We start from the raw sequence: 20,598 nt of genomic DNA on the forward strand, positions 1-20,598 counted from the left end.
ACACCCAGCTCATTCTGTTGATGGAGGGGGGGGGGGCGGCCTCTGCCCCTGTAGCTCTACAGCACTGTTTGGAGTCAGTTGCTGGTTGGTTGAGGCAGAGCAGGTTAAAACTTAATCCAACGAAGACGGAGGTCCTTTGGCTGGGCCGGGGGGAGAGACCAGGGGAATTTCGGCCGCCGGTCTTGGAGGGGGTTGAGTTGGCCCCGGTATCTTTGGCCTGCAGCCTGGGGGTCCGCCTGGACTCTTCACTATCGATGGAGGGCCAGGTGGCCCATGTTACCCGGGTTGCGTTCTTTCACCTCCGCCAGGCTCGGCGGCTGGCTCCCTATCTCTCCCAGTCCGACTTGGCCACTGTGATCCATGCGACGGTCACCTCGAGGTTGGATTACTGTAACTCGCTCTACGCGGGCCTTCCCTTGCGACTGATCCGGAAGTTGAAGCTGGTCCAGAATGCGGCAGCCCGGCTTCTGACAGGTGGTGGTTATTCAGATCACATCACCCCTGTGCTGCGCTGCCTGCACTGGCTCCCAGTGGAGTTCCGGATCGTTTTCAAGGTGCTGGTGATGACCTTTAAGGCCTTACGCGGCATGGAGCCCTCATACCTGCGGGACCGCATCACCCCTTATGTCCCAAACAGGCCGCTGCGTTTGGCGGCGGAAGAGCTACTGGAGATCCCTGGCCCTGCGATGGTGCGGCTGGCCTCGACCCGGGCGAGGGCCTTTACGGCCCTGGCCCCTGCCTGGTGGAATGCTCTACCTCCAGCTGTCTGGGCCCTGCGGGACCTTGGTGAGTTCCGCAGGGCCTGTAAGACTGAGCTATTCCACCGGGCCTTTGGGGGGGCTGGCCGCGGTTTTATTACCCCCCACTGAAGATGCCGTCTTCTATCTGACCGGGCCCTGGTTTCCATCTTGGGCCCGACCTATCCCCTCCCTCCGCTGGCCTGTAGATCGGGCGCTTTGATGTTTTAACTGGTATGTAATTGAAACTGTTATTAAGTTTTAAAGTTTTAAGTTTAAGTTTTAATGAATTAAGCTGCACTCTTGTATTTGATATGTTTTGTTGATTGTTGCTGAACGTGCAGCTATTCTGTGAGCCGTCTCGAGCCCTTCGGGGGTGAGGCGGCTTATAAATCCCATAATAAATAAATAAAGTATTCAGTGAGATCGAATTTGACAAAAACTCAGCCTCACTTTTTCCGATAGCTTAAATTTACTGATGGATCAAACCCAACATAAAGGACTTAACCCAATTCTCTATTCATAGTTGGATTCCAATGCAAGATAGAGAGCTTAGCTTTTGCCAAAATATATCATTGGACCAGCAAAAGTTTCATAGCTGCCACAAAATTTCACAAGGACAACTTCTCCTGATACCTATTTATTAATTAAAAACATTTATATCCCAGCTTTTCTCAAGGCTCAGGCTGACTTACAAATCACAGTTCATAACATTGCAGTTTAAAGTATACAACATGTACTTGCAGTTGTAAATGATCCCCTCCCACCAAATGTCTGTAATCTACTGTCCCATTAATAGCGGGCCTTTCCCCACTTACCTTAAGCCCTGCGCTACTCTCCCCAAGTAGCGTGGGGTCCCCCAGCACTCCCCACTACTTCTCACGGGCGGGCGATAACGCATGCCGCCTCGACATTGCCGTCAGCCGCTACCTCTCAGCTGCCAAGGTATCCCTGGCGCTCTTGTAAATGGTGTTTTTTGATGACCTCACAAGAGAGCTGGGTCAGGGGACAATCTGGCGACACTCAGAAATGACGCACACTGAGGGCAGCGTGCGGCATAGGGTGGGTCGTGGTAAGTGGGGAAACGTCCAGCAATGTCAGTGCAATCAATCACAGGATAACTCATTAAGGGCTTCAATATTTGCATTCCATTGACTTTTCCTTTTTCTGCTATGAGTGCACAACAATCTTAATTTCTTAGATGACAGTTTGGGCATATGATAATTACTCAAGTTCTATATATTAGTAGAAACATTTGTACAACTATCTTGAGCAGTCTGGAAATGACTACTACTGGGCCATTTTTGAGAGCCTATAATGTAAAATGAGTTTGAAATGAAGTTAGCAAAACAAGAATATAAGATTGAAAGAACTTACTTAATTTCTTAAGAACTTCTCTCTTTTCTTCTTTTTCCTGAGTGATCTCTGTTGTACTTGCCTCTTGTTTTGGTAGAAGTTTATTTAAAAAATTTAAAGTGCTCAGGAGTGCTTCTGTATGTAAATGTACATCTAAAGAAGAAAAATTCACCTAACGGGAAAATAACTTTAGTAAGAATTTGTTTAATATGTACCTCTTGGACACAAAAGTAATACAGAAAAAGATAATCTCCATTACCTTCATCAACTGTAGAACATTCTTATAGGTAGATTTCAGTTCTGGGGCATTAATATCTGCCTGTTCTCAGACAGCCAAAAAAAATATTAAATTATGCACACGCAGTACACTATATAACATAGCCATATCAAAAATGTACAGACAAATTATTCTACAACATGTTCCTCAGTATTTGTTTGGATATTATACCACTTGTTTCACAAGTTACACTTCAACATATCTTCAGCATATCTACATCAGTATCAACAAAGGGCATGGCTGGAGTTACATTAGAATTCTAGACAATAAGCTTTAGCTAAACATTTTCAAGACACTATAAGCAACTGGAAAATACATTGGCAGGATGATTTTTCTTTTAAAAGTTTCTTTTTCTCTTACCTTTACATATTCAATTGCTAGAAGATCATCTGTTGAATTATCCAGTGTTGTAATGATATAAACTGGCTTGTTTTGATCATCTAATGAATTAAAAAAAACTTGTTATCATCTGATGACATTCACTTCCAGTTTTGTTTTTTTAAGAAAATGATTGTATACTTAGGTATATACAAGAATTAAAAATAGGGTGAAATTACACACAGGTACTACATTGTCTATCTTGGGATGTTTTAATTTTAAGCAGCCTTAAGCAGGACTCCGAAGAGGGAAAATAGAAACATCATAAAGAAATATGAATATTAACTCCTATACTTTGGCAAGTGTTTTGTTTCAAATGTTGGTGGAACAGAACTGTTCCACCTCCTTCTCCCGCTGCAACTGACTGTAGTTCCTTGAAATGCTGTACCTGGAAGATAGCAGACCTTCAGGAACAGCATGGGGGGCAGGGGGGGGCAAAGGAGAGGATGGGAGTTGTCAGTGAAATTTACCCCTCACCCCGCTAACAGGTGTCTTGTGCTGGCCTTTTGATCCAGCCCCTAGTCCAAAACAGCTGCATGTCTGAGAACAATTAAGTATTTAAATTATAGAAACCATTAGACTTTAATAAAAACAATAACAACAAGGATGACAAATGACAATTTACAAAACTAAGCATTATTTTAGAATACATCTTTCAGTTAAAATCTTTGATTTATACATGAACAATGGAACTGTATTGACCCCATTGATGACCTGAGGCCATCCAACAGTCAACCATTAGAAAACATTCACGTAGCAGCCTCTGCCCACATAAAATGTCACAGAAGCTGGGGCAAAGAGACCACCCCATATGCATAACAGTGAAATTTTATAAGGAAGGCAGCTAAAATCTGAAATACTTCACACTGCACATGCCAGGGACAGGTTTGCCATGGCTTGATGTCTTCCCCCACAAAGGTGCCACCATGAGCGTTATGCTTTACTGTGCTCTCATTCCCCAGGCAGTTTACATCAGGCACTGGCTCTCTAAGCCTCATTCAGCAGCAACGTCTTGACCAAATTCCCATATATGCACTTTAGTCAACCTTCTGGACACAGCACTCTACAGTCCCCCTTGGCAAGATCTTTCCTGCCCATGAACAGCTGTAGTTGATTCCCCAGAAGTAGCTGGTAAGAAGTGTTCCCAGACCACCGGTTTATCCAACACAAGGTTCATTCACAGAGACTGAATGTGAAATTTGGCAGATAAAACTTTTCAAGGCATAAATGCAAATAACATCCCATGAAGCCTCTTTTAAAGAGACAGGGCATTTTTTTCTTTGCCAGTTATAACCCAAGAAGGCAGTGTTCCAGTTAAGTAAATGCAAAACTAGTCTGATGCTACATCATGCATTCTTTCCTTTTGGGCCCTTCTCAGCAAACCATGGTTCACTTTTATACCTGACCCAACAAACTCTGGCTTGTGCTTTTCCTCCAAATGAGAACTGTAAACCAACTATACACTTTTTTGTAATTTTAACCTGAATATTTTCAAAAGTGGTCCTTTGAACTTTACTGTGAATATCACCTTTCACCCAATAATTGTCTTCCCCTGCAACGTAAACCTGAAATTATACCCTGGGCTTATAAATCAACTGTGCTTTAAAACATATATGTATGCTTACCTATGTACTCCGGACATATTAAACAAATCTCACTAAGAAAAGCAGTTGCAGTCATGTCATATGTTCTTAGCTTAAGTTCAGTGCCTAATTTTAAAATTTCTAGACGAAGGATTGGCTTTTCAATGTCTCCAGCAAGACGACACACCTGAAGTGACACCTAAATGTAAAGATAATATTGGCATAGACAATCAAATCTACAGACCTGCTAAGAGCAGACAGCTTGTTCTGAATGCAAAAAGTGACAGCAAAGCTATAAAACCATTTTTCACTATGGTAAGGTTGAATACCGTATATACTCATGTATAAGTCAAGTTTTTCAGCAATTTTTTTGTGCTGCAAAAGCCCCCCTCGACTTATACACAAGTCAGCTGTATTTTAATTTGGGGGGGGGGGTTTTCGTTTGTCGGCTGCCAGGGGGAGCAGTTTTTAGGCTAGCAGCACAGAAATTTCAGGATATCATCAGGTGACACTCCTGATGATACCAGCCAGGTTTGGTGATGTTTGGTTTAGGGGGTCCAAAGTTATGAATCCCCAAAGTGGGTGCTCCCATCCGCCATTGTTTCCAATGGAAGCTAATAGTAGATGGGGCTACATTTTGAGGGTCCATAACTTTGGACCCCCTGAACCAAACTTCACCAAGCCTGGGTGGTATCATCAGGAGGGTCTCCTAAAGATACTCTGAAATGTTGGTACTGCTAACATAAACATTCCTCCCCTGACCAAAAATCCAGTTTTGAAGGATTTTAACTCTTGTGTTTTAGCTTGGTTTCTGGTTGGGCTAAGGTTTTTGTACTTTTAAAATTACTGTTGAGACCGTATTGTTTTTGTTGACTCCCTTTTCCACTTACAGAGCTAGTTTACTGTTTTTCTTTGAAATAAATATTCAAAAACATTTAACCTACTGATGCCTCAATTAATGTAATTTTATTGTTATCTATTTTTATTTTTGAAATTTACCAGTAGCTGCTGCATTTCCCACCCTCGACTTATACACGAGTCAATAAGTTCTCCCAGTTTTTTGCGGTAAAATTAGGTGCCTCGACTTATATGCGGGTTGACTTATACAGGAGTATATACGGTATATCTAACAGTAAAGAAGAATAGGCATGCAGTTTAAAACGTGGTGAACTCATATTTCAGAATCTTCAGTTCTATTAGCATACTGTAAGCTACATGACACTGAGGCATCTTATGAACACATTACATTGTAGTCCTAAACAGTATTGAAGTCAATTAACTTAGAAGGCTGTAACTCTGCATAGGACCACAATGTAAGCCGATTAAGCTCAGGTTCGAATTTTGTGAACCAAATAAAAATTGACACAACACTGAAATAGGCAATTACTAAACAAACTACATACTATAGGACTGAATTTAATAATCCTGTTTACATCTTCAGTTTGAAAGATATCCTATAAAACTGAACAAACTGGCATAATGGGACCATCTGATTCTGTCACTGCTAGTATAGAATCCGAGTCAGAGCAAATGAAACAGTTTTCTCCATAAAGTATTGACAAAATGATTGCAGAAAACTGAAGAACAATCACCCTTTTCTTGTAGACCAGAACACAATAGACTCTGGATTACTGAAAAAAAATCCTCAGGTCTACATTATACAGATGCAAAGGTAGTGGAGAAATATTGTTTTTTTACTGCCGTCACCATCATGTAATAAGTTTTAAAATGAACTCTAGTTCATGCCTTTTGGGATTCACCCAGAGTCTTTCTCTCCTGTCTCTCCAAATGTCTTCTTTGTCTTCTCATCATCTGCAGCCCTTCAGTAAACTAAGGAGCTACCCAGGCTCTTAGACCTGAGAGAGAGTTCCTAGGAGTGATTGAGGTCATTTCCTGATTCCAGAGATTAACTGAGCACCAACAGGAGCATGATCATATCAGCAGGAAAATCCTTTACTGACATCTGAAAATCAGTTGAATCCATCAGACTATGTGGGTAGATCATCTTAATTGACTCCACAACCCTGTGAGTCTTGGTATCCCTGTAAGACTAAAGTAGTTATCTGTCCATGACCAGGGGGGCATCTTTAATTCCATCATCAGATCACCTTCTTCCTGCTCAGAGCAGAACACCAGATCAAGAGCCTGATTTGCATGTGTTTTGCGAATTATGTATTTGAGATTTATTATTTGAGACAGGCCTCTTATTATTTGAGACAGGTCTTGCTTGTCATGGAGACCATGAAATTCTGACAAGGTCTTGATATGGATGTTAAAGTTCCCCAAAACAACCAGCATTAGAATCTTCAACACCACTTCCAAGACCACCTCCACCAGCTCAAGCAGTAAGATGGTTGGGTGGTACATCAAAAGAGTCCCATCCTGTTTACATTCTCAACTCTAGATATACTCTCCCAAAACCAACAGAATCCTGCACAGAACACTGAACCAAGAGAATAGAATCCCAATAGACGACAGCTTCCTAGTATGCTAGGCCTAGGTTGATGTATTACTGAGTATCCCAGGCCTATGCTGGACTCAGTAATACATGCTAGGACTCAGGGATACATGCTAGACAGCTCTGCCATCCAGAATTAAGTCTTGGATGCCTTTTGTTTTGCCTGAAACTGACCTAGAATTTAAAAGCAAGATATTATTGCTGAGTGTGATGTTTATATAGTCACCAGCTATCATTTAACTACTGTGTATTTATTATGAACTCCAGTTTTATTATGAGATCACACATTTTAAAAAAGAAAATAAGTTATAGGCAAGTAAGGCTTTCCTCATAGAGCAGTAACATTTTAGAATGGATTGTAGCATAAATTCTTAGATTTTAAAAAATGTGGAAACATGAAAGGTTAATCCTAAATAAATATTACTAAACCAGCTAGAAATAATCATCCAACAAATTAATTGTACATTTATGAACAGAAATGCAGACAAGATTTCTATGATAGAACATAAAACATATACAGTACCTCAGATATTTCAAATCTTAGTTGGAAGTCAGTCATATTCCTCACGGATTCTTTCTTTGGTGGCTTTTTTTTCATACTACCAACCCTCCTCAGGGTCGCCAAAGGTGCTTCAAAAAATGGCAAGTCTTCAATAGGACTGGTTGGGGCATCATAGAACTCCTCTTCTGACTCTAAAGATTACACAAAGTTCAAGTAATTATTAGATTATAAAACTCTTGCCTTTCCAACCAATTATAATTTATGTAGGCTATCAAGTCACTACACATATGTAATTAACAGTGAGCCTGTATCATTCTGTTTTCCCTGGGATAAGCCCCAATTATACCAGAAACAATTAACACCTCACTTCAGGTTTTATTGTAGAAGTAATTAAAGAAAAAATTATATGTTGTGCTACCTATAAGTACCTCTGTTCTCAGTAAAATGTTAATGTATCATGAGGCAAACTGAATATCTATTTGCAAGAAAGTGTCCCAGTCTGCTGACCTTTCACCTATTAATAATTCTCATGATGTTCATTGTACTCTTCTTGTGCAAAACTTGTGCAAAACAGTAAATATCTCCCTTGACAACTAGAGACAAACAGGAAATCAAGTAACAAATACACATACACAATGCTGCTCCAGATACTGCCACTGAGATTACTCAGAACAGATGGTTTGTCTCTTCCACAGGTCTTGAGTAGTGTTGTTATTTATAAATTGTTGTGATCATCAAAAATTGACAATAGTTTCCTAATCAGTGTCAGATTCCCCATTCAGACAATAATTCACTTGATTAGTTCAAGGCTTTTATTGAAGACATGTCAGGGACATAGAAAGAGGGTTCTGGCAAAAAGCGCACCGGACTCTTGATAATATGAGTGTAAGATCCCCACCCACACATGAGAAGCAGACAGTTCTCATTGTCTGGCCTGGAGTCTCTTCCCAGCCACAGAACTCCAAGGCCACAGTCAGAAATGATAACACTGCACTCACTGCACCTGCATAAACGAAAGCAAATCCCCCCCCCGCCCCATCATGACAATCAGCTGTACTTCTGAAAAGGATAATTTCACATTTCCCATCTTACTCTGCTCTTTAGTTCTACTGACATGATTGCAAATAGTCACTGATGATGGAACTTCGGGAACTGAGCAGTATGCATACAATTACTTTAACAGTTCCATTTATTCATAGTGATGTGTTTGCAAAATGAGTTTAAGGGTTGTTGCTTTGAATCGCCTCTGGACCTTCTTTATGTAATTCCAGCAGTATTTTGCCTTTTTTGCCTGTCACCATCTCTCTGATTAATGTGCATATGAAACTACTAAGGAGATAGTATGAAAATGTAAATGAATAAACTGATGATCCCCAACTATTTCTTTTTACAAGGATTCCATAGTGAATTGGCTGCTAGGTAGCTACAGTAACTGCAACATCCCTGTGTAGTATGACCACTTTGAAATAGGAGATGCTCATTAAAAGCAGCCTACATCTTTTCTCTAAATTACTTGATCCTAACATACCGGTACATATGACTGCTGAATTCTATATGATGCTGTGGCATTCTTAAATGTACCAACTGTACTACATTTGTAAATTTCAAATGCAGAAAGGAAAGGAGCACAAAAACATATTCATAGTTGTGGCTTCCCTTATACTATGCCAAGGAATAAAAAATTGTAGCCAAAAACAATAATGCTGAAAAGACATAGAACCTCTGGTGAGACAAGGCAGGAACTATTTGCTCCTATTACACTGTGTGCATCATCAACTATGATGGGAAATTAGAGCTGGAATGAAACAGAAAGTCTTTGATGGTATCTATAGTTGCCTTCCTGATTATAGGAAGGTACTGAAAAATGCCAAAGAAAGAAGAGCCTCTTCATGCTAGCCAATGGATCTAACATGCCAAGAAGATGGAAGAGCTCTATGTAAATATTTACTCCAAAAGAATAGGCTTAGACCTCAATAGGAGAGGATCAAAGATGAACTGAAAAGCTTCACAGAATAGGTGAAATACTTGGAAGAAATGACCAAGCTGTTTTGGGTTAACAAGGGATGAATCAGAAACATCAGCAAAGATTCACAAAGATGTAGCTTCTGATCCTGAGAAACAGAATTGGAAAATGGCATAAGAACTGCTGAGCTATTCAAGTAGAAGGACCCATCTGTATCTCACTTCAGGAGTCAGTGAGATCCAGCTCCCAGACATTTTTTAAAAGTAAAGTTTGATAGTGATCTAGATAGAAATGGGACTCAACAGTCATTAGACTACAGATGACTGACTGCAACTAGGAAAGTGGATCAGAGGTTGTTTGTTGGGTAACCCACTTCCTATGCAAAACACTGAAAGTGTTATATGTCCATTCAGGAGTATAATGTGGCCTGGGAGAACAATCTGATGTTTTTGATGCCAGAAGAGCCTGATTTGTGTCTGATCACATCCCAGATTATTATCAGCCCTCATAAGACATCTGATGAAGATGGCTTTGACTACATGCTAACATATATCAACAGTCCCCACACTGTGTAACATTATTATGTCATCTAGATAGTCTCTAGTGAAATACCAGATTTTCTAGAAAAACTACATGTTGCATCTCTGAAAGCCAAAGAAATGGAAGCTGAATTGAAGGACCATAGTCTTCTCCACTAAGCCTACTGAAGGTGACAGAAATGATGGAAAAGCTAGTGTGCCCAATCAGGAGCCTAAATCTTGTCCAATTTTCAGAATTCTATTACCGCTTTCAGACACTCTACTTAGCTGAACATTGGTGCTACTATATTAGGAAACTATTTACAAAATGAATCCATCCACTACTGAATGGTGTAAAATTAAGTTTACACACAAATAAGCAATGATATCAACTTCATGCACATTTATTTTCATATCATACAACAAAACATTCTGATGACAAAATATGACAATATTTACCACTTGATCCAGCTACTGAATGAAGTTCGAGAATTGGAAACAAAGTAGTTGACATTTGTGGGGTTGTTAGCAGAGAAGATAATTGTAGCTGAAATGGAAAGAAAAATACACTATACTATTTAACTTAATAAATTTGTTTGGCTAATATATTTTTGCAGACTGCAGTTTCATTGTATGCAACTAGCTAACTCTATGGTGTGTTTGGCATTTTGGATTTCTATGAAATCAGAGAATCATAAAAAGTTAGAACTGTTAGTATATCAAAGCCTTTATTGGCATAAACAGAACAACAAAAAAACCCCACAGCAAACAATAGGATTTTAAAAGCAAAAAAGACAACAGATAAATACAGATTGTTACTGATTGTTACTGATTCTGAATTATTTCCAAAACAAAGCTTGTAACCTCTTCACAAAAAACAGAATCAGAGTTATTCAGCAAGATAAATTTTTTTAATCAAATCTGTTAACTCAGGTTGGAAGAGAGGATATAAATTGACATATTTAGATCTAATTTTGGCAAATCTGGATACAGGCTGTCAACCATTCATTGAATTCCCCACAATCCAATTTTTTTCACAAAATTATGGAATTACCGAACTGTAAGTATATAAAATAGCTTGCTTCACTATCACTGAAAAAAAGTGAGTCCATACAATATATGTGAAGTATTAGGACACTATACAAACTGAAAGACCATTCTAAAAAACAACAGGAAAAGTCACATGAGATAAAACTGAGATAATCCAACAGTGTAATAGAAGCTAGGGAATATCCATTAGTTTCTATAGTTTAGAACAGGAAGAATAAAAAATGTACCTGAAAGGAGAAATATATCATAGTCTATATTTTTCTGTACCAACAGTAAACTCATGTTCTTGCTAATCTCACCATTGCTCTTTTCAGTCTAGGCAGGTAAACCATTTGGAAGCCCTGGCACTGTGCAGTTTGTGCATTCAATCCCAGAAAATTACCCTATCCAGACAGACCCTTTCAGCATTGACATCCTCAAGCTGGAACTAGAATAGTGCCCAAAATAATCTTGTGATGAAATTATATAAGAAACAGTATTGTTGAAGCAAAAAAATAACCATGCATATTTAATGAAGGGATTGTTTCCCTATGAAATCAGTTATCTGACATCCGAAAAGGGAGCCAATTCTTATACTTGCCTGGGAACTTGGTGGAGGAGTGGTGTCAGGAGGACCTTCTGGTTTTGGAATGCTATCGATTAACTTCAGAATACACTTAAGCTTCTCATCAGAGATGTTGAAATAGAGTAATGGCAGCTCACCAAACATTTTGTATCTATTACACAAAGACAAATAGCCATTAGAAAAACAAATAGTCATGCAAAAAAGTGCAAACGGCAACATTAACATTAATCCATGTAAAATTTAGAAACACACTGAACATTGTATAATCAACACAGACAAAAACTTGACTTTATATTTAAGAAGAATTTAGAAACACCAATTATGCTATGCCAATAGTCACGAGCCTTTCCCAATTACTGACCGCATACATTTAGGAAGTGGAGTGGTTAAAGCTTTCTCCCTTGTAATGGACAAATAATTTCCTGATAGAGTTCAGATTCCTTATTTCCTCTTTCCTCTACAGGGATGCTGGGCCTATTGAGATGGTTTCCTGTAAGCACTTGGGGTTTTCCCAACTCAGTTTGCTGATGACCAGTGCATGTGCTCTCAGGAGCTTTGGAGAAAGCACCTTGTCATGAGCCAGCCCCTGGGTACTTACCAGGACACAGAGGACTCTGAGGCAGAACTTGAGGACACAGTGCAGCCAGAGGTTGCTACTCCTGAGGAAGACCTGGCAGCAGGGCCAATGCCCAGCCCTGCCCAATGACATGCCGGTGGAGGAGCCTGCAGATCCTCCTAGAGAACTCAGTAATTAGTCAGCTGTGCATAGGAGGCAGAAGCAGAGGCAGCTACTGCAGAGGCAAAGAAGGAGTGCTCGTCTGGCAGCAAGATCTGGGAGAATAGAAGTATCTGCATCTGATGAGGATTAACTCCTTGCAGAATCTCCGCTCCTCGAACAAGGCTCTCTATATAAGACTTGCTGTGAGTTTCTTCTGCCTGGGTGCCACAACTGTGTTACCTGTCGCTGCTGTGTGCCTGGTTCATCATTGATCTCCAGTCTGCTTATTGGTTTTCCTGTACCACGACCATTGGACTGTGACCTGACTACACCTTGCCTGCCACCTGCCTTGACCCTTTGGACTGTGATTTGACCATGCCCAGCCTGCCGGCAGCATACACCCTATGGACCTGGTTTCTGCCAGTCAAGGTGCAGCTTCATCTGGACTGCTCGTGCCTCCTCCAGCTGAGTGATTCTCTTTCCCTCCTGCTCCCCTGACCCACCACTGCTGCATCAATCAAGAGACAGGCAGGTTGGTAGAGGAGAGCAGCAGAAGCATGGTTGGAGCCTTCCAGACTTCCTGGACAGGGCGGCTCTGGGGAAGGGAACAAGTAGGTAGACAAAATATGCCCACCATGTGACTTCGGTGAATGGTGCCTGGGTGTTTGCCCCCCTAGCCCACCCCACCCCCCCACACAAACACAGTAATATAGTGGTACAAATGTGTCAAATTCAGTATTGGTTGCCTTGAACAACAGAATTGATGCTCAATATATACATGAATTTTATTTTATGCATACGTCTTCTATTTTACTATTATGCCAATGGATGAATAAGCAACAGTCTCAGGCCCACCAGGTGGGCAGAGTCAGAGGCTGAAATCTTTTCCCTCCACCATATGTAGGACCCAGTAATTTAATAATTCACATAAACAGTATAAGAATTCATACTTAGGCATCCTTGTATCAGTTACAACCATTGCTCTGCTCAGTTCCATTTTCACGTCCAGAGGCTGCAAGATATGTTGGGATGAAGATCGCAAATTACGAGCCTCCTCCCAGTTTTCATCTAAATACAAGACATTACAAGAAACTCTGATATGACAGTGCAACACAACTGTTTTGTACAAACTGTACAGCTCTAAGCTTTTAATGGTGATGGAAAGTGTTGTCAAGTCACAGACAACTTACAGTGACCTGACAGGGTTTTCAAGGCAAGAGACGTTCAAAGGTGATTTGCCATTGCCTCCCTTTGTGTAGCAATCCTGGATTTCCTTGCTGGTGTCCCATCCAAAAACTAATGGGCTCGCCTGGCTTAAGTTCCAAGATCTGATGAGCTAGCCTGGGCCAACCAAGTCAGGGAAGGTTTTTCTTAAGAGGTTGTAATTGTTAAAGTCCTTGTTTCTTTTAAAAGTTGAAGGCTCACTTCACAGATACTGGTGTCACAGTACAAATGGGAATCCAAATTGAATGGATGCATCTAGACTGCTGCATGAAGCAGCATACACACTAATTTTAGATACACAATTGTAGCTTTTCAAGGCTATTATGCCACCAACAGTAATTACAATGATGCCTATACTTGAGAAGATACGGTTAAAAAGGCTTTTGCATGCAGAGACCAAGGATCACATCCCCTGGCTTGGGAGAAACCTGTAATACACCCCTCCCAATCCCATCTATACAGACAAAGTTACAGATACCTTTATTGGCATATATACATCCTCAGGCTATATGCACGCACGCACGCACGCACGCACGCACGCACGCACACACACAGAGAGAGAGAGAGAGAGAGAGAGAATCTCAAGTTCTGATAAAGTGTACAATCTCCAATCTATCCAACCCCAAATCCTACTCTCTTTATCTAGGTCCTTTCTTGCCTATCTGTTTCATCTCACACAATGTTAGAGAATGTTGCCTACAGTGCTACCTTTCAAATCTTTGTTCAAATAGGGTACCCTATTAGAAGTTAGTTGATGTCCTAACATTTATTTATTTACATTTATTCCCCGTCCTTTCCCACAGTCTTAAGGCGAGTTACAATAAAACCATACAAAATCTCATCCAAAAATGGTAAAATCACAATAAAACCCATCCTAAAACCACATACAATCTAATAATCTCAAACCCCCACCCACCCACAAAAAGGAGGGCTATACAGACACCTCAGGCCTTCCTCCCAGTGGGGGGAGTCAGCCAAACCCCCAGGTGATGAGGACAGTCTTCACCAGGTGCTGAAACTCCAAGAGAACAGGTGACTGGTAAAGCTCTGCAGGGATGGCATTCCACAGTATAAGGGCCACTGTAGACATGTCCCTCTGGGCAACCCCACCCCTCTCACCTCTGAAGTGGGTGGGATAGCCAAGCGGGCCTTCCCCTCCAATCTCAATGACCTGGCAGGAATATGTGGGTGGATGTGCTGTCTCAGGTACCCAAGACAGAAGCTGTATAGGGCTTCATAGGTTAGTACCAACACTCTGAATTGGGCCTGATAGTACATTGGAAGCCAGTGTAGACTCCTCAGAATAGGAGTGATGTGATCCCAGACAAGATGCCATATTCTCACCAGCTCAAGCTTCCAGACCATCCTTAAAGGCAGCCCCATGTAAAGCATGTTACAAAACCCAAATCTGGTGGTTACCAAAGCATGGATAACTGTGGCAGGTCATCCTAGTCCAGGAAAAAGTAGCTTCACCAAAAAGTAAAAGCTAGTGCACCAGCTGGAATGTCGATAGGGTCTCCTGGTCGTCGCTGCTACTTGAGTTTCCAGAGACAGCACACCATCTAGGACAGTGGTGGCGAACCTATGGCACTCCAGATGTTCATGGACTACAATTCCCATCAGCCCCTGCCAATTAGCCATGCTGATGGGGGCTGATGGGAATTGTAGTCCATAAACATAGGTTCGCCACCACGGATCTAGGATGACCCCAAGATCCTACACCCAGTTTTTTGGGAGTAGACCACCCCTTCTAGTACCAGGTGTCAACCAGGGAGTTGAATGGAGTTCAAACTCATCTAGTAGTATTTTCTTCTTTGTTTTATCAGCAAGTAATAGCACACAAGGTTCATAACTGACTCACTTGACCAACAGGCTCTTCTATTGCATAAATGCTTCAGTGTCTGAGTCTTTTTGTTACTTTTTTTCAGTAAAAATGTTCAGTAAAATTCTTTTTGTTACTTTGTTTCAGTAAAATTCAGTATATATCAAAGGCTGAGTAGGACTGTAATTGTAACATCCTACTCAGCCATTGATATGCACTGTGAATTTTACTGAAACAGATTTTTGACAATTCCTGTTAACCACTATTCTTTTTTTTAAACCAGTACTTATGAATGCTTACCGTGTTTGCTATAAAGAAGCTGTATGCTGCTGAGCTGAATATCAAATTTATCATATGCTCTTGCCATAATTTCTTCAAGAGTGTTCTCTTTGATTCTGACATCTAACATGTTAGACCGACTTTTACTAGTCATCTTAAGAAAAAACAGTCAGCTTAAGAAAACTTAGAAAACTAGTCATCTTAAGAAAAAACAGTCATCTTAAGAAAACTTAAGAAAAAACTAGTCATCTTAAGAAAAAACAGTTAGTCTTCAAAAGTTCACAGATTTTAAATATTTAATCTTACTAACCCATAAAATATTTATGAAAAAAATTCTTCCCAAATATATTGCTCTAATATGATATACTACAATTATCAGCATAGGATAGTTCAAAGGAATGTTTTGAGGAACAATAAACTATTAATAATGTATTTCTCTGTAGCTCTGGTCTGCCTACTATCTACTATCAATATATATGGTATTAAAGATTTCTTTTTTCCAAATCTTTCTTTCCTATTCTTTAAAACGTTTCATCATGTAAGCAAATGTTTAGCAACAGAATAACATTTTAGCAGAATGTATTTAAAACCAAAATACTGCTAACTAAATAAAAAAAATTGTTCTTCAAAATGAACATTGCAAGCAAAAACCAAAAGTAATAAATAAGAGCTAATATATTGGTATTTGAAAGCTTTACCTTCAAGTGACCAAGATCCAAGAGTAATTTATCACACTTTGGTTCATAGAATCCATTTTTGGGAATAATGACATAGGAAGCCATGAGGTTTATTTTTAAATCTAGAACCTTCTGTGTTTCTATGATATACACCAACCCTAGAAAAATGTCAAATTTAAAAAACTGCATTGAAAATCAAATAAGACACAAAACAGTGTTTAAATTTAATTTTGAGTAAAAAAGTTCAGCACAACAAAGACCCTACATACAATTCAAGACTGTTTAATTAATTAATCCTGTTCAAATGGGATGGCCAACACGCAGGAGTATTCTTTATGGCCACTTAATACATCATTTTTCCAAGCCAAGATACCAGGGTTTTTTGTTCAAAACAACTATGAATGCTTTGATGTACAAACTTAACACAAGTATTTGCTATACCATAACTATACTGTTTTAACTCATTTTTAGAATGTAATTCACAACTAGATATTTACCTGTTGCTGTCTTCTCACGAAATTCTTCCAATTTCAACAAAGTTGCAGAGGTTAATTGCTCTAAATGAACATCACTCGGGGGTCGGAAAAAATCCACTAAGCTATTTATAGTCATCTGAAATTAGTATAAAAGCACAAGTACATACACAATCAATGTAACATAGTACATACACTCATTTACTCTCTCTCTCACACACACAGACACACACACACAGTCTAATAAAATAGGTTTCTACTTACAGCATCATATATTATTTCCAAAGGCTGTGATTCTACTCTTAACTTCTGATTTACATTCTCATCTAAAGGATTGGTCTCAAACATTATGGTGAAGAGTGATGTATTATTTTCTGAATGGACTGTTCGAGAAGACAGTAAACAGGGTATTACTCTTCTTTGAGCCATTCCCAGTACTTCAAATGCACTTACACTTGATTCAAACCTGTATAGAGTGGAAAATAAAAAGTATAAAAACCTATGTGCTTGATTTTACTACAAAAACACCCCCTCAACTTTTACTCTTTACTATTCATACATGATTTAATGAATAGCTACTGCTATTTAAAGCAAAAAAAATTCTGACTTTTGTGATATTAATTAAAGTTTGGCGTATAAAAGCATATATGGCAAATCTCATAACATTTGGAATAATCATCTATTTGCAATTGAATCTTCAATATAGCAGTATAAATACTAGTAGTTCCTTGCATGGAATGCTAACAAAGAGAAGAGGCAAAATTTAAGGTTGAAAAAAGTATAGGGGAAAAAAACATCCTGTAAGAACCTAAAGCCAAAAATCTGGCTGGCTAGTTTTGGCAAGCAAAATCTGGCTCCTCACCAGCTCCTCATGAGTCCTCTGTCTACTCTCCAAAAGCTTATTTATCTCTTTCTTCCTGTCAACAGTATATCAATCCTAAGTCCTAAAATTGGAGATTTGGTTTGCAAGTGAGTTTTCCTTCTATGTGTCTGCTAATTAGGACTCCGAATATTGGATTACTGATTCTATCCACCAAGTCTTTATAAAACTACCTAGTCAAAGAAAATGATAAATGACGCCTCTTGGTTCCTACCTGGAACCTATTATCACTGATATACAATGACACACCACATACAAAGATCGATTCCTAACTATCAGGAAAATCACAGGCAATTCCCAAGCCAATTATTTCATTCAGAGAAAAGCAAGGAGTCAGTAAAGCAGAGTCAGAGAGGGGACTGAGAATCTACTCAATGAACAAGTAGGAGACAAAATCACAGGTAAGCAACATTACTACTCCACCATATTTGATATCAACCCAGTGGTTCAGATGTTATTAATAATGAAGCAATACCCTATATGTCCAGGAAATAATTCAACTCACGATTCTGATACATTCTACTAAACGTTAACTGAACTGAAAAAACCCCCCCAAATATTGATTGTGTAGTGTTTGGCTGAAATCAGGAAAAACTGGACAAGTTCTTTCTTTCTTTCTTTCTTTCTTTCTTTTTTCTTTCTTTCTTTTTTCTTTCTTTCTTTCTTTCTTTCTTTCTTTCTTTCTTTCTTTCTTTCTTTCTTTCTTTCTTTCTTTCTTTCTTCCATGAGTAATGTTCAAGGTTGTAGAACAATAGCCTTCAAGGGGAATCCAGGAATCTGCCTTACAAACCATACTTCTCTGGAAAAATAATCATAAGCAGGACACAGGGTCACCAGCCACCAACTGGCCTGTGTTAATAGGAATTGACCAGTTGTGCCACTGAAGTAATTCAATCATCCAAACCAGATGTGCCCCACATCCTTATTACCTAATCTGCTCCCATCAAAAGGCCTAGGAATTTCCAATTGGACCTGGCAAAGTGTAAACTTCCAAACAGAAATCAATTCAGCCATATTCCTGAAGATCTTAGGGCTGACCAGTCTGCTCAGTTCTGGACATTCACAGTAGGCTTTGACTATTTGGGACTTTCTGGCCACCAGTTATCATATCAGTGTTTCTTCCACTGGGAAAATGTTTGGTTTGGAAAGTTTCAGTATCTCAAAATTCCTTCAGTGGACCTCAGCATGCCTGAAACAATTAAATAAATTATTTGCTATAAAATTACTACAGATAAGTAATGATGAGACTTTGGAAACATTAATCCAAAAGTATACTGGTCCAATATAAGTCTCAGAGTTAACTGAAGAAGTTCTTTTGAAGACTGTAAATCACTATATACAATTGAGTAAGCCCAGAAGGTGGAAACAATTCACTCACTTCCAGCCAATCGGCAAACACACATGGCTTGGGGATGGGGTTTACACTAAACTGGTAAAAAACAACACAAAACAAGCAGCAGAATGTGGCAGTTACTCTTGAAAAGAGGTTGTTACAAGAAACATCTGGCAGGCCTCTACGCTCTCTGCCACCCAGAACAATACCAGTTCTGTACATGGGGAAGGAGGTGGGACTCTGCTGAGGAGGGCCGGGTGTTCCTGACAGCAAATGCAGGGGCAGGGGGGATAAGGGTGTGGAGCAAGGCCTCTACATACCAGAGAGAGAAAGAGGATGAGGGAAAGAGGGAAAGAGGGAAGGAAGTAGTTTGCTAACCACCAGCTTGCTAACTTGAGCTGCCAAGGATGAGGAACAAAAGCTTGAGAGTATGGAAAGGGACAGCCTCTGTGTTGCCCTCATTTTTTTCCTTTTTATTGTGACAACTGCTATATGCCCTGGCAAAGACTGGGAAATGCTGCAGAACCCTGTTGACCGGATTGCCAATTTATCACACACGCAAGCAAGCACATATGCACACGCACACACACCAAGGAACCGGTGCAACTCTGGGGCAGGTTAGAAGTGCACTGGCCAGGTGGCCTCCTTCCCTCCCCCCTTTATAAAGCCAAGATCCAGCTTTGCAAACAGGGCAGAGGTATGGAGATGAAGAGAACCCTCCCTATTCTCACAGCTTGCAGCACCCTGCTGGCTCCCCCTCCCTGCACCTGCCAAAGCTGGGATCCAGCTTTGTGTGCAGGGGTGTGCGTGCCTATGAAGGATAGCAGGATGGAGTGTGACAGCAAAGAAGAAGGGGAAGAGAAGACAAAAAAAGTAGCCAAGAGGGAGGAAAGATAGGTGAGATTTGGCCCCTCTGATGAGCGCTGTTAACCCACCAATAGCTGTGTAGAATCCATTGTATTGTTCAGCACGATGGAACTTACTGCTGGTGCTTACATATTTAATTTTTACTTGTAAAATCTTCCAATGCAAAATGGAAATACAGTATCCACAATCTCCATTTACAAGCATGTAATGAGTGTACCTTGACAAGAAATAAAGCTGAGTTGTGTTGAACTTGCTCATTTGATGTACATGTTTAGAATCATAGAATTGGAAGAGACCACAAGGGCAATCAAGCCAAACCCTTGCCATGTAGGAATAAGCAATCAAAGCAGTCCTGACAGATTGCCATCCAGCCTCTATTTAAAAACTTCCAAAGAAGGAGACTCTACTACACTCCAAGGCAGTGTATTCCACTGTTGAACAGCAAGAAGTTCTTCCTAACGTTTAGGAGGAATCTCTCTTCCTGAAACTTGAATCTATTACTCCTGTCCTAATCTTTGGAGAAGCAGAAAAAAAAAACCTGGCTCCCTCTTCAGCATGACATCCCTTCAAATATTAAACATGGCTCTCCAATCTGTCAAAGTCATTTTGAATTCTGACCCTATCCTCTGGCTATCACTTTGGTGTCATCTGCAAATCTGATTAACATGTTCTCTATTCCATCATCCAAGTCCTTGATAAAAATCTTGAATAGAACTGGGCCCAGGACAGAATCCTGTGGTCCCCCACTAGTCACTTCTCTCCAGGATGAAGATGAGCCCTTGGTGAGCACCCTTTGGGTTCAGTCAGTCAACCAATTACAAATCCATCTAACATTAGCATTGTCTAGCCCACATTTTACTAGCCTGCTTGTAAGAATATCATGGGGCACCTTGTCAAAGATCTTACTAAAATCAAGGTATGCCCTCTGTCTACCAAGC

At 40.1% G+C, this 20,598-nt stretch overlaps 1 protein-coding gene across 1 annotated transcript in view; it reads right to left on the minus strand.

Annotated features, from left to right (window-relative positions):
- The window catches only part of VPS13A (vacuolar protein sorting 13 homolog A), a 151,736-nt gene that overhangs the window by 91,766 nt on the left and 39,372 nt on the right, over nucleotides 1–20,598 (minus strand). The window contains exons 18-29 of the mRNA XM_048504374.1: nucleotides 16,845–17,046; nucleotides 16,605–16,719; nucleotides 16,129–16,265; nucleotides 15,452–15,584; nucleotides 13,056–13,173; nucleotides 11,403–11,538; nucleotides 10,232–10,319; nucleotides 7,313–7,482; nucleotides 4,374–4,530; nucleotides 2,731–2,810; nucleotides 2,353–2,412; nucleotides 2,115–2,265 (exon numbers count right to left, since the gene is read on the minus strand). Coding sequence (XP_048360331.1) covers nucleotides 2,115–2,265; nucleotides 2,353–2,412; nucleotides 2,731–2,810; nucleotides 4,374–4,530; nucleotides 7,313–7,482; nucleotides 10,232–10,319; nucleotides 11,403–11,538; nucleotides 13,056–13,173; nucleotides 15,452–15,584; nucleotides 16,129–16,265; nucleotides 16,605–16,719; nucleotides 16,845–17,046 — 1,547 coding nt within the window. The remainder of the gene's footprint in view (nucleotides 1–2,114; nucleotides 2,266–2,352; nucleotides 2,413–2,730; nucleotides 2,811–4,373; nucleotides 4,531–7,312; nucleotides 7,483–10,231; nucleotides 10,320–11,402; nucleotides 11,539–13,055; nucleotides 13,174–15,451; nucleotides 15,585–16,128; nucleotides 16,266–16,604; nucleotides 16,720–16,844; nucleotides 17,047–20,598) is intronic.

This window comes from Sphaerodactylus townsendi, linkage group LG07 (assembly GCF_021028975.2).
Source record: "Sphaerodactylus townsendi isolate TG3544 linkage group LG07, MPM_Stown_v2.3, whole genome shotgun sequence".
Lineage (NCBI taxonomy): Eukaryota > Metazoa > Chordata > Lepidosauria > Squamata > Sphaerodactylidae > Sphaerodactylus > Sphaerodactylus townsendi.